The sequence below is a fragment of the Scyliorhinus canicula genome, chromosome 19 (genome assembly GCF_902713615.1).
Source record: "Scyliorhinus canicula chromosome 19, sScyCan1.1, whole genome shotgun sequence".
In the NCBI taxonomy this organism is placed as follows: domain Eukaryota; kingdom Metazoa; phylum Chordata; class Chondrichthyes; order Carcharhiniformes; family Scyliorhinidae; genus Scyliorhinus; species Scyliorhinus canicula.
The window spans coordinates 14,913,315-14,927,684 of NC_052164.1; the positions used below are offsets into that span (position 1 = coordinate 14,913,315).

General features: G+C 48.7%; 1 protein-coding gene across 5 annotated transcripts in view; it reads left to right on the forward strand.

The window, feature by feature from the left end:
- LOC119954232 (thyroid hormone receptor alpha) overlaps nucleotides 1-14,370 on the forward strand; it is a 403,063-nt gene that overhangs the window by 302,957 nt on the left and 85,736 nt on the right. The window contains exon 1 of one of the 5 annotated variants that reach the window (XM_038779299.1): nucleotides 3,089-3,240. The exons of the other annotated variants lie outside the window; for them this stretch is intronic. Within the exon in view, the coding sequence (XP_038635227.1) occupies nucleotides 3,200-3,240 (41 nt within the window). The 5' untranslated portion in view covers nucleotides 3,089-3,199. Of the gene's footprint in view, nucleotides 1-3,088; nucleotides 3,241-14,370 lie in introns of those variants that run through there. 5 annotated transcript variants of the gene reach the window in all.

Genomic DNA, 14,370 nt, shown 5'->3' on the forward strand with positions numbered 1-14,370 from the left:
CAGGTTTGTTTCAAACACGAGCTTTCGGAGCACTGCTCCTTCCTCAGGTGAATGGCGAGGTATGTTCCATAAGCATTTATATAGACAAAGTCAGAGATGCCAGACAATGCTTGGAATGCAAGCATTTGCGGGTAATCAAATCATTACAGATCCAGAGATAGGGACAATCCCAGGGTAAAGAGGTGTGAATTGTCTCAAGCCAGGGCAGTTGGTAGGATTTTGCAAGACCAGGCCAGATGGTGGAGGGTGGATGTAATGCGACATGAATCCAAGATCCCGGTTGAGGCCGCACTCATGCGTGCGGAACTTAGCTATAAGTTTTTGCTCGGCAATTCTGCGCTGTCGAGTGGCCTGAACGTAAGTTGACATAAGTAAGTTGACAGCGATTCAGAACATATGGGGGGGTTAGCTGCTGCTTGAGGCGGCATTCCCGATGGAGCGGAGAATCTTGTGTTGGGGAAAGGGCGCCAATCCGTTTGCAATAACCCCGCCCCCTGTTGGCGGTGGCATCGAGGTTCGTGTCCCACGCCAGTGGGAGGATGCAAATGGGTGACCAGCCGAAACAGCACTCGCGGGGCTCTCCCAGAGGATCGGCTGGTACCCTGGCACTGAACGCCGATCGCCTGAGGTCTCTGAGGTGAAGGAGATAGATTCCAACGTCTCACGTACCTCAGGAATCTGCACATTAAAGTGAAACTAGCTGTCTCGCTAGAATATGCCGATCTGCGAAAAAGTGATCCCGCCCATAATGGATGGGGTTCACATCTGAACATCTCATGAGATTGCGTTTTGTCTCCCCCCCCCCCTGCTGGGAACAGGTCACTAGTCTGTCGGCCAAGGTTTGAGGATGCACCATTCCATATCAATCACGGCTGACCAAGAGTCTCTTCCTCTCTTACCACCAGCCATTGGTGCCTGTTGGAAAGAGTTCCAGCTCAATACGCAAACAGTTTGGCCATGATATGAACCCACCTTCCTTGACCATCGGGTTGTGGGGTGGGACTCTTTAATGGCTCAGAGGAGGCTGCCGGTAAACAAACATAGATTTATTTACACTATTTCTAAAGGTCTGCCTAATACGGCATATTGCTGCCTGTACAACCATACTGGGAGGACTAACCACACCAGGCCCTGTTTTGAGGCTGCTTTTATGTTGCTGTTATAACCTGGCAGGAGGCCCAGGGATCTGCAACATCAGAGTCCCTGTGGCCTCACCAGAATACGATTTACCCAGATGAGGAGGGAGGTCAATGCTCCCCCGTCCCCCCCCCCCCCCCCCCATTTTCCTAGGACTGCTGGTATATAAATATTCGGCCCGTGTATGGGACGGGCGCGGGAGACCCATCAGGGAGTAGGAGGTGTGTATAGTGAGGAGAAGAAAAAACAACTTTTCTGAAACCATCGCCTGCTTGTGACTTTACAAGTCCAAGGTGGTTGGCCTCCATCCCCTCGCTGGGAAGCGAGCACTCCACGGGTTCCATGGGCCGATCGATGATGGTTTCCCCATGGTCCTCATGGGGATTATGGCGGACTCGAAGCCGGAGCTTCCAGTTCAGAGGTCAGGATGCTACCCCCCAGTGTGACAAGAACTTCCTGACTTAATAGGTCGATAATATTAATTCAAATTGTCAGCTTGTCAGATGATACTAAACTAAAAGACACAGCATGGCTGTGCAAGAAAACCCAAACATCTTCATACTTTAAAGCTAAAAATGCACTCTGAACATCAGGGGCTGGATTCTCCTAAAATGAGACAATGTTCCCATGCCGGCGTAAAAACGGTGGAGTTTTACTCCAGAAATTCCTGACATAAAGTTGAACAAATTCAGTGCTCTGCAGGGGTCTAGCCGGGACCTGGAGTGGTTCTCGCAGCTTTTGCTGCAGGTACAGGCCCCCACACGCCCGCTTCGAAGTCTGTGCATGCGCACGGTGGTGGCCTCCAGCGGCCGCACCGAGCTCCATGGTGGACTTGGACCGCGGAGCCACACAAAGAAAAGAGGAACCCCCCCTCCCCGGCGATCGGCAACGCACCCGAGCCTGAAACCGTGCAGATTTAATCCCCGGCTGCCTATAAGGCCCCCCCCCCCCCCCCCCCCCGGCCTCCGATCCCCACGCCAGCAAACTGACCAGCAGTAGGTGGTTAGTTCCATGTCGTCGGGAATTCGGCCGTCAGGAGCGGAGGATTGCTGGGCGGGCCACTGACATCGGCCCCCTAGTGGCACGGCGTACTCCGCCATCACGCCGATTTTCGGGGCCCCGATTACAGCGTGAAAGTGGATTCTCCTCCCTCGCGCCTGCTGCGATTTCGGCACGGGACTACAGAGAATCCAGTCCCGGGTATATCAGCCCCCGCCCCTTCCATAAAGAGAGAGGTAAACCAGCAGAGTGAGCTCCCAATGTCTCCGTAGAGGGGGCTGGTTTAGCACAGGGCTAAATAGCTGGCTTTTAAAGTAGACCGAGGCAGGCCAGCAGCTCGGATTCAATTCCCGTACCAGCCTCCCCGAACAGGCGCTGGAATGTGGCGACTAGGGGCTTTTCACAGTAACTTCATTTGATGCCTACTTGTGACAATAAGCGATTTTCATTTCATTTCAGAGTGATGTGCAGCAATTTCTGTCAGAGTGTTGCGGCGTGGGGGGGGGGGGGGGGGGGGGGGGTGGAAGATGGGATCAGGGGGCAGAAATTCCTTCGCTAATCAGCCAGTGTCTATCTAAAGCCTGCTCTGGCAGGGGTGGCCACAGGCTGTTCCACTGCACATCAGCTGAGTCGGCTGAGAGAGAGAGAGAGAGAGACAATGTCTGATCTGGAAGCCGTTACTTCATAAATTGCACAGTGTCAGAGCTGGCCAGGGTTGGTCCTGAATTATTTACACAGCGCTGGGGTTGGGGGGGGGGGGAGACAGACTACATTAGTGGTAAATTCCAGTTTGAGGATTTAGACAGGCTTTGATCTTCAGTAACAGCTGAGGTTACGGTGTTCCACTAAGAGGTGGGCTTACACTTGGGGGCAGTCCCTCCAGCTGTTGACTTATATGGAATTGTGCCTGCATTTACACCGGTTGGGGGGGGGGGAGAACGAAACGAAAAAAAGTTACTGACAAGCCAGCAAAATGAGAGGGACTATGTTTTGACTTTTGATACTTTGGCAGTGTTGGCTGCTGTGCTGTCAAGAGTCGGTGTAAACAACACGCAAAGAGCCAATGTTGGCCAGCTATCAAGGAAGCTGCATTGAATTATTCCAGTAAGTAAACGGAATCCAGTCGGGATGCTGTGCCTTTGTTAGCTATGCCACGTTTAGAAATATTTCTGAGTTTAGCCCCCCCCCTCCCCCCAGCATTTTTAATAGTTTGTTTTATTGCAACATTAAGCGTGCAGAAGTAAGTGTCCTGTACCGAAAGCAAAATGGTGATCCAAAGTTTTAAAAAGGAAAGATTGTGATTTTTGAGTTGATCTGTCATTTGAAGAGAGCTTTTTTTAAATTTTATTTTGGTTTTAACCTATTTTGACTGGCTAACAGATTGACTTGTTATTCATCTTATTGTCGCTCGGAGAACTTGGACACAAATTTGGATGGGTGCCCGAGCCAACTTCAAAGCCATTTATTCTGTGTAAAGTGCTTCACCGTCTTCCTGAGAGATATGAAGAGATGCTTTGTAAAATGCCAGTCTGCCCTCTACAGTTCCGCGTGTTTGCACGGAGTTTGCAATTTATCTGGCTGATGTTTAGTGAACTATCTCCCTTACCCCCAGTCCCCCAGCCTCCCCCACCCACCCCTGACCCCTATACACCCACGGTTTCAGGCATCAGCCGTGACCTGAGTCACCAGGACCTTGTTACATTACACTTTGTGGTAATATGTCGTTATTCTTTGCCTTGTGATCCAGAATGATTTGATGAGTTGATGATAAAGAAGCCAGCAATCTTTAGATTGAAACAAAGCTAATTTATTGAATAACAATTAAATTAAATAGAGTTTGCACACATTATAGAGCTATAACTATTAATGCGGTAATCTATAATCTAATATTAACTAATGATATACTCGTGATACTTCTCTCTAATCTATATTACTCCCTGAGCTGTGATCAATCGCTTTCCTCTGCTAACACTACCCAAGATTCCCTGAGGTCTGATATTTATACTGGGAACTGGTGGTGACCTCTAGTGTTTGAATTACACTGAGATGTAATAATTAACCCTTCACTGGTATACCTGTATGCATATCATTGCAGACCTGGGCACTAAAATCTCAGGTGGCACTCCCAGTAGGGTACTGAGGGAGTGCTGAGCTGGTAGAGGTGCTGTCTTTTAAACGAAGCAAGGACCCCATTCTGCCTGCTTGGGTGACTACAAAGGAGCCCACGGCGCTATCCTGAAAAGGAGCCTGGGAATTATCCCCTGTGTTCCGGCCAATACTCGTCCCGCAATCAAAATGACCAAAAGTAGATACTCTGATCATTCCCAGATTGCTGTGTGTGTGTGGGAGCTTGCTGTGCACAAACCGGCTGCTGCATTTCCTACATTACAGCACTGGCCGCACCTCAAAACGTATTGACTGCAAAGGGCTTTGAGACAACCGCCGGTCATGCAAAGTGTGAATGAAATGCCGCATGATTCTGGCTTTATCGGTAGACCTGAGGTTAACAAATGAATGTCAGCTCAAACAATCTGACGGGAAAATGAAAGAGGTCACACATTACTTGGAAAATAAGAATCTAAATGGGGTGGAGGAGGAAAGGGATCTAGTAGCACCACTTCGCAAATCATGGAAAAATTGTGTCCGAACACCACAAAAACAAAACACTTGGGTTTATTTCTAGGGGAATAGAATTGAAAGGTACGGATGTTTTGCTAAACTTGCATCAAACGGGAGGATCCGACTCGGTGGGGGGGGGGCTTCCACAGTGGCCTGGCCCACGATTGGGGCCTACTGATCGGCGGGCGGACTAGTTCCATGGGGCGCCTATGTTCCTCCACGCCGGGCCCCTGTAGGGCTCCGCCACATTGCCCGGGGCCGGCGCGGAGACGGGAAACCACGCGCATGCGCGGACTTGCGCCTGCCATGGTGGCATGCGTGGACCCGCGCCGGCCGTGGCGCGCCGGCCTTTGAGCGCTGGAGCAGCGTACACCACTCCGGCACTGTCCTAGCCTCCTAGGAAGGGGTGAATACCTGGGCTTGGTGGCCTGTTGACGCCGAAGTGGCTCGTGCCACTTTTGACGCCAGCATCAGAACTTGGCCGCGGGATCGGAGAATCCCGGCCATGATTCTGGTGCGTTGGGCCTTTAGTTATCTGTCATGAGATGAAAATGGGGTTCCCGCCATAGACCAGTGGGGCACTCAACCCAACTTTAATTCATCATGAAAGTTGGGAGGTATTCCAAAGTATTCCGAACTAATTTCCTGATGTCGGGAAACTGTCTTTTGGCCTCCAGCTAAATCTTGCTCTCACACCCAGCAAAATCCCCACTGTAGGCAGGAGCGAAAAATTCTTCCCAGATTGCTTCCGCTTGTGGGGAAGAGCAAAACTAGAGGCCATTGATACAAGTTGGTCACCAAGAAATCCAATGGGCAATTCAGAAGAAACTCCTTTACCCTCGAGAGTGGTGAGGATGTAAAACCCTCTGTCACAGAGCGGTCGGGGTGAACAGCATAGATACGTTTCAGGGGTTCGATGAACATACAGAGGAAATGGAAATAGAGTTGAAAGCTGACGGAGTTAGCTGAGGAAGGACGGGGGAAAGAATGATCCCGCCAGATCAATGGAATATTAACACCAGCATGGACCAATTGGGCCGAATGGTCTGTTTCTTTGCAGTAATTTGTGATTTCAGAATGAGGAGACATCCTACGCATTTCACTGAATGTAGGTTTTTGGAGTGGATAACGGGCAGGGTTTTAGTTTTGTGACACTTCTGCTCTTATTGGCAGTAACAGCCAGGTGGGCCAAATGCCCAGAGGGCCCTTGGCCTTAACCAGGCAACTTTATTCTATTGAGGGTGGAGGCTGCAAATCTGGAGCTTAGATTTTCAAACTGCAGCCCACCAACATGGGACCCTTGGGAGACGCCCTGCCCATCAGATATCATGGGCGGGATCCTCCATCCCGCCAGCTGGCCAATGGGGTTTCCCCATTGTGGGCACCCTACCGTCATTGGGAAATCTGCAGGCGTGAATGCGCTACCGGTAAAACAGAGAACCACGCCGGCAGAGAATCCAGCCCCAGATATTGGGACACTGGAGCTTTGATTTAAAAACTCACCCCAAGGGTCGGCCAAGGGACTGAAATTGAGACCCCAATTACATTGTCAGTATATTAATGGCGTCCATTCAGATCTTGATCCTGGGCAAGGTTCAGGCTAAGACCAGGCCAGGGCCTTCTGAACGTGCAATCCTCGCGACATGATATTAACAGCAAGGGAGAGGGGTTCAACTGGCCAGAGGAGGTCAAAGCAAGTTAAAAGAAAATGTCCCTTCTCTGTGGACTCCTTGATGGGTTAGATCTCTCCCCAATCCAGGCCCTTCAGGGGTTTTGTGGGCCTCCCCAGCCCTAAATTACCCTCAACCAATCAAAAGAGAATCCCCAGCCATGGCCGTTCCCCACCGACTGTGAGGGAATCCCTGAAGCATTTTAAACTGATATTGCAAAAGGTTAACCAATGTTTGGAATGAACAGGCAGGCAAGGTAAGAGTGACAATGATAATGGGGCTGGCCAAGTTGGAAGCAAGTCTGTGAGAATTCATTCCCTGTTTTCAGACTCTGCCATGGTCTCCCCTCTCACTGTGTCTGTAATCTTCTCCAGCCAAACAATTCTCTGAGAAATCTGTGCTCCTCTAATCTTGGCCTCCTGTGCAGCCACGGAGATCCCTTCATCATTAGCTCTCTCAGCCCCAGGTGGCTAATTCTCTCCTGAAACCTCATTGTCTCTTCTCATAATATCCACTCATGCATATCATGAGATGCAGACAGGCAGTGATTGACGCACAGGATAACCAATGAACACACACGACACAGAATAACCAATCACCAGACAGGACACCACCACTATAAAGCCCACAGGGCATTAAGGCTCTCCCTCTCTCACAGGACACGGCCAGGGAGATAGTCGCAATGCACAGGCCAATGGACATCATCACCAGGTGGTAGAGAGCTAGTCTGGTCAAGCCAGTAGGAGGTTATCAGTTGAGATTAATAGAGTGTCAACCCACAGCAGATTATGTACAGCAATCAACAGGTTCATTAAAACAGTGTTGGACCATCTCCTGTGCCGGAAGCCTGTTTCTCGTTTTACTGCATCCAGTTGCAGTCGATGTTAGACCAACACAGATAACACATCATCTCTCTTCCTCTCTTCACATTTTAACAAGCTCTCATCTTTGACCATATTTCTGCTCCTCTGTGGCTTGATCTCAAGCTTTCTTTCATAACACTTCTGCGATGGGCCCTGGAATATTTTATCACCCAGCAGGCGCTTTATAAATGCAGGTTGTTGTTCACAGATTCATTGAAACTTACAACACAGACGGTGGCCATTCGGCCAATCCAGCCTGTCTTGCTCCTTGAAACTGCAATCGTGTTTGGTCCCACATCCCCACTTTTTATCCATCTCCCTCTACTTTCCTCATCTTCATGAACCTCTCCATGTTAAAATGATTTATGGAATCAGCTTCGGAATTTCCTGTGTAAAAGGAGGCCCTTTAGCCCATCCAATCTGCACTGACCACCTGAATGAGCACCCTAACTCTGCCCACTCCCCCACCGTATCCCCCTAACCCCACCTAACCTGCACATCGTTGGATACGAAGGGGCAATTTTAGCATGGCCAATCCACCTAACCTGCCTATCTTTGGACTGTTGGAGGCAGGGCCAGTTTTAAGCCTATTTGACCAATTTCATCAAATTGGGCCCTGCACCTTAAGGAGGCCCTGCGTCAGCGGCGACAGAGTTACCGTTTGAAGCCTTTTCTGTATTCTAAGAGGAACTATAGGGTAGTTTTTACTTTTGGGGAACGCACCGCATTACCGTCAACAAATCCTTCAGCCCTGCGCCGCCAAATCCTTCCGCCCGGGTAAGTAAGTTTCAAAATGTTAGTATATCAAGCATTTAATGTTTTTTTGGTTAAAGATGAGCATACTACACGAAATATAAACATACATAAATTTTTACTTTTGTAGAGTAGGGGCCCCGCCATCACTTTTCTAATTGGGCCCGCAATTCCTAGCACCGGCCCTGGTTGGAGGAAACCTGGAGAACCCGGAGGAAACCCACGCAGACACGGGGAGAAATTGAAAACCCAACATGGACAGTCACCCAAGGTCCCTGGCGCTGTGAAGCAGCAGTGCTAACCACTGTGCCACCGTGCCACCCACAGGCATCACCTTTTCAGGTACTGCTGAGATTCAGTCAATGGGCATTTACCCCTCCATCACGCTTCCAGTGGTCATTGTCTCCTCGACGCTCACATTTATCCAAATTGTAAGGGTTTTAATGGTCACACTGTTTACGGCTAAGATATGTTTTCACAGGATGTGCGCTGCCAACCCCCCCCCCCCCCCCCGCACCCCACTTCCCCCCTCTCCCCTCCCCTCCCCAAACTCTCTCAGCTGCTTTCCCACGGTCCAGGAGGTAAGGGGGAATCTTTGGCAGCTGCCGTGGTGACCGATACAGGGTGTTTCGCTGCTTTCGCCCTTTGTCATAGTTCATTGAGGGTTGCCAATCGTGGCTCATGATAATACAACATAATCATGGCGTAAAGTCTCACTGAGAGGGAAGGAGAGGATTGGCCTCAAGAACTACCTCAGCCAGTTCGGAGACTGAGCCAGGGTAGTACTGAACTCCTGGTCCAGCTGGGTTAACTGGGCCCTGCTGACTGCTCGAATGGAGTAGTTAAAGGGATGCCACCCTGATGATGGAGGCAGTATTTCGTCTCATGTCTTTACGTAGGAGACATGGGACGTGACGGTGTGCTGTGAGTTCTGTGACTATGTCATGGTGTTGGGTGAAGCAGATAGGAAACATTTTCCAATTGCATTGTTGCTGAGTCAATGCAAATTTGGTGGGCCTGGACTGCATGATGGGCACCATCTTCATTTCACTTTTGCTTTTGTGGTGGATTGACCTGGCGCGGTGCTGCCTGGCAGGCACAGTGACCTGATTCAAATTTAGACTGGCTGTTTTGTGAATGATTTGCTTTATCTGTTAAGATCTCAGAGAACCAGCTGCAGTGACTGCTCGGATATCTAATCTGCTTTGAAGGAACTGTCCAGCATCACTAGGACGTGCGATCAGTGCCATTGCGGATATTGTTGAGAAGGAGCTTTTTTTAAAATTACGCAACGAGATTAAGTATTTGTCAAAACCCACACAGATCCAAAACCCGACATAAACGAATTGTCAGCCTGGTTACCAGAGCTTTTCTATTCACCCCGACCTGCTCCACATCTATTTATTTATTAAGTGGCCTTTTAATTTTACAATTTCTTTGCACAGGAATAAAAATAACAATTAAATCAAGGAGCTGGCTTGCTTTAGAGGTCCTACACCAGAATCTAATCTGTCAGACCGCAAAATTGTAAATGCGCCAAATGCGGCATTTGGCCAAACACTCGAGCACTTTGCTAATATTAGGACAGCATTTGCTTGTTTTGCAATTAAAAAGACATTGGTGGTAAGTTTTGGCGATGGTTTCATATGCTGGTTAACCGCAGACGGGGATCATTGGAAGCACAATGAAGCTGCAAGCCAGTTACCAGCATGGCAAAATAGCAATGTCGAGATGGCAACACTCGCTATAAAATGCTTAGGGACATCCTGAGGTTGTGAATGGCACAACGCAAATGTGAGTCTTGTTTTTCCTTCGGTTTCAGTGCCTCGGGGTCCTTCCACTGTGGGTTACCTATTGGAATCCAGCGACTGCTGTTGTGCAGCCAACAATAAAACACGCAAAGATTTTATTTTTGCAGATTCTCAATAGCTTCTGAGAAGAGGTTACTGCTCTGAAATGAAAATCGCTTATTGTCACGAGTAGGCTTCAATGAAGTTACTGTGAAAAGCCCCTAGTCGCCACATTCCGGCGAGGCTGTTACGGGAATCGAACTGTGCTTTTGGCCTGCTTGATCTGCTCTAAAAGCCAGCGATTTAACCCAGTGAGCTAAACCAGCCTCTGTAGCTTTTCCCTGCTGCATCAAATATATTTAAACCCTTCAAATCCCTGGTGTTACATTAACCAGATATTTCTCAGGTTAAACAGTACACGCGTTCTGACCCTATCTATTCAATGTACACTGTTTTATTTTTACATATTTCCTTTATTGTTCTTTCTCTTACATTCTATTCGTAGTGTTCGTTGAACATTCCCTTCCTAACAGCATTGTGGGTGTACCTACACCATGTGGACAGCAGAGGTTCAAGAAGGCACCACCGCCTTTTCAATGGCAATTAGGAATGGACAACAAATGCTGGTCTCGCAGCGACGCCCACATCCCTTGAAAGAATAATTTTCTTAAAATCATGTGGGTGTTCCAGTACAGCCACACTGGTATCTTCCCAGAAATGTGGAAAATTGCCCAGGTATGTCTGTCCAAAAAAAACAGGACAAGCCTAAACCATTCAATTACCGTCCCATTGGTCTACTCTCAACCATCAGTAAAGGGATGGAAGGTTCAATTGACAGTGCTATCATGCAGCACTTACACAGCAATAACCTGCTCACAGACGTTCAGGCTGGCTTCCGCCAGGGGTCACTCAGTTCCTGACCTCATTACAGACTAGTCCAAACATGGACAAAAGAGCTGAACTCCAGAGGTGAGGTGAGAGTAACTGCCCTTGACATCAAGGCAGCATTTATAATAATAATCATTATTATTGTCACAAGTAGGCGCACATTAACACTACAATGAAGTTACTGTGAAAAGCCCCTAGTCCCCACACTCCGGCGCCTGTTCGGGTACACACAGAATGTCCCATTTACCTAACAAGCATGTTTTTCGGGACTTGTGGGAGGAAACCGGAGCACCCGGAGGAAACCTACGCAGGCATGGGAGGAATGTGCAGACTTCGCACAGACAGTGACTCAAACGGGTATCGAACCCGGAACCCTGGCGCTGTGGAGCAACAGTGCTAACCACTATGCTACCATGCCACTCATTTATTTGACCATTTATTCGACTGGGTGGTACGCTGGCACAGTGGTTAGCACTGCTGCCTCACAGCTCCAGGGTCCTGGGTTCAATTCCGGCCTCTGGTGACTGTGTGCAGTTTGCACTTTCTCCCTGTATCTGTGTGGGTTTCCTCTGGGTGCTCTGGTTTCCTCCCACAGCCCAAAGATGTGCACGTTTGGTGGATTGATCATGCTAAATTGCCCCTTAGTGTTCAAAAGGTTAGGTTGGGTTACAGGGTTGCAGGGATAGGGTGGGCGCGTGGGCTTAAGTTGGGGGCTCTTTCTAAGGGCCGGTGCAGACTCGATGGGCCGAATGGCCCCCTTCTACACTGTAAATTCTATGACTGCATTTGACATCCAGGCAAAATCTGAATGTGGCATCAACGAGCCTTCGCAAAACTGTAGTGAATGGGAATCAGGGGCGAAACTCTCAACTAAAAACGCACACCTTCCACAAAGGAAGGTGGTTGTTTTAGGAGGTCAATCATCTGAGTTCCAGCACATCACTGCCGGAATTCCTTAGGATAGTGTTCTGGGCCCAACCATCTTCAGCTGCTTAATCAATGACCTTTCTTCCATCCTAAGGTCAGAAGTGATGATTGCACAATGTTTAGCACCATCTGCGACTCCTCAGATGCTGAAGGAGTCCATGTCCAAATGCAGGAAAACCTGGACAATATCCAGGCGTGGGCTGCTAAGTGGCAAGTAACAATCAGTGGCATTACCATTGCTGAAACCCCTACTATCAGCAACCTGGGCGTTACCATTGCTGAAACCCCTACTATCAGCAACCTGGGCGTTACCATTGCTGAAACCCCTACTATCAGCAACCTGGGCATTACCATTGCTGAAACCCCTACTATCAGCAACCTGGGCGTTACTATTGAAGCAGAACTAGGGGGCATAGCCTCAAAATAAGGGGAAGTAGATTTAGGACTGAGTTTAGGAGGAACTTCTTCACCCAAATGGTTGTGAATCTATGGAATTCCTTGCCCAGTGAAGCAGTTGAGGCTCCTTCATTAAGTGTTTTTAAGGTAAAGATAGATAGTTTTTTGAAGAAAAAAGGGATTAAGGGTTATGGTGTTCGGGCCGGAAAGTGGAGCTGAGTCCACAAAAGATCAGTCATGATCTCATTGAATGGCGGAGCAGGCTCGAGGGGCCAGATGGCCTACTCCTGCTCCTAGTTCTTATGTTCTTATATAAATACTGTGGTGACAAAAGCAGGTCAGAGGCTGGGAATTCTGCAGCAAGAAACCAACCTCCTGACTCCCAAATGCTGTTCACCATCTACAAGGCACAAGTCAGGAATGGTATGGTATATCCACTTGGCTTGATTGGCACCCCATCCACCACCTGAAACATTCACTCCCTTCACCACCAGGGGCAGCAATGTGTACCATCTACAAGGGGCACTGCAGCAACTCGCCAAGCCTCCTCCCAACGACATCTTCCAAACCCGTGACTTCTACCACCCAGAATTCAAGGGCATCCAATGCGTGGGAACAGCGCCACTTGTAGGTTTACCTGGCAACCACACACCATCCTGACTTGGAGCTGCAACGTCGTTCCTTCGCTGTCACTGGGTGAAAATGCTGGAACTCCCTTCCTAACAGCACTGTGGGTGTACCTACACCACCTGGCCTGCAGAAGCTCAAGAAGGCAGCTCAGCACCACCTTCTCAAGGGAAATGAGGGATGGGCAATAAAGGCTGATGTAACCAATGATATCCACGCCCCGCGAAGGAATTCATTTTTAAAAATGGCAACTTGAGTTGGGGGGGTTGGGGGATTACTCCAGCTGAGCTTTACCACTTGAAATCTGCCTCCCCGAAGAGGCTGTGACCACTGGGCCTTTCTGCCTTGTCAGTGCTTGCAGCACATTTAGCGTAATCTTTTATTTAAATGATTAAACCTCTGCAGTATTAATAAGGCTTTACCTCACCAATTGAGGTCATTGCTTGTCGTTGATGTGAATGCGGACTGGCATTGCAATGTACCGTGAGATTTCCAATCTGTGCACCAGAAATTAAGTATTGTGATGTTACGAGTGGAACATGTAACCAGCCTGAATGGAATGCCGACCACCGCCGCCCCTACCCCCTCAATCAGCATCGATATTAATCAACACGCAGTTTGTCACAGTTTCACCCCCACCCCAGCCACTTTGCTTACTCCCCTTCAATGGCTGGCCAGAAAAAAATAAAGGTTTATGAGGACAGGGTTCCGGATGCTGAAAACCCGAGTTCTGTGAATGAACAGACCGACGCAAAGGGTCGACTTCCCATAAAATTGCGTCGGGGGTGACGTTTAAAAACAGTGAAGCATGCGGCTGACAATAGTAAACACGAGATATTGCATTGCCAAGCTGCCAGACTGTGGCGTTGTACCAGGGACTGTCGCCAACCGCAGCAATCGATTGAATAGATTGCGGGAGCTGGTTAACTGTTGAATGAATAATTCTCTTCTTGATGAATAAACAGGAGCTGTAATGTTGGGATATAAATCGAAGCCGCCCATTAACTCCTGCCTGACTGATTGGCGAGGAATTCCCCAGAATGTGGCAAACAGTCTGGAACTTCGCCCTGTTGAATACATGAGTGTTTGGCAAACCATAGAGCCAGCAATTCACAATGCTAATAAGCAGGACCGGCATACTGTTGCACACAAATAATACGACCAGCAATTTAACCCTTTGCTGGCTGAATAGTCAACCACTCTTGGTGGTAAAGGGGAGAAGGGAATGTGGGAAATCACAAATAAAAATAGAAGGTCTTAAGCATGCACAATAACAATAGATATTAACCCTTGAAAGGCAGTCACCCTCTAAGTCGCATGTGTGAACAGCGAACCAGAATGTACTGTGCAGGGAGCAAACAGGCCATGCACAAGCCATACACAAGATGCGGGCATGCAGTTATCCAGCAAGGGATTGCAAAGTGCAATATATCACAAAGAGAAACTCGAGGGAGCTGTGCATGAGGGGATCTTGTGATGGTGTGTGAGTGCAATATAAAAGATAAATGCAGTACTTTGAAATTTTCCAAAGAGGCACATGTTGGTGGGAGGCAGAGTTCGGGTTCACCTCAGGACGTTCCTGATTCAAAGAGACATTTCGAAGAGGCTTGTTGCGTCATTGGTCATTCAGAACACCAAGATTGTGTTAGCCCTCTCCAGGTGCACAGTTCCGCAAAGTTAAAAGGGGACAACCCAAACCAG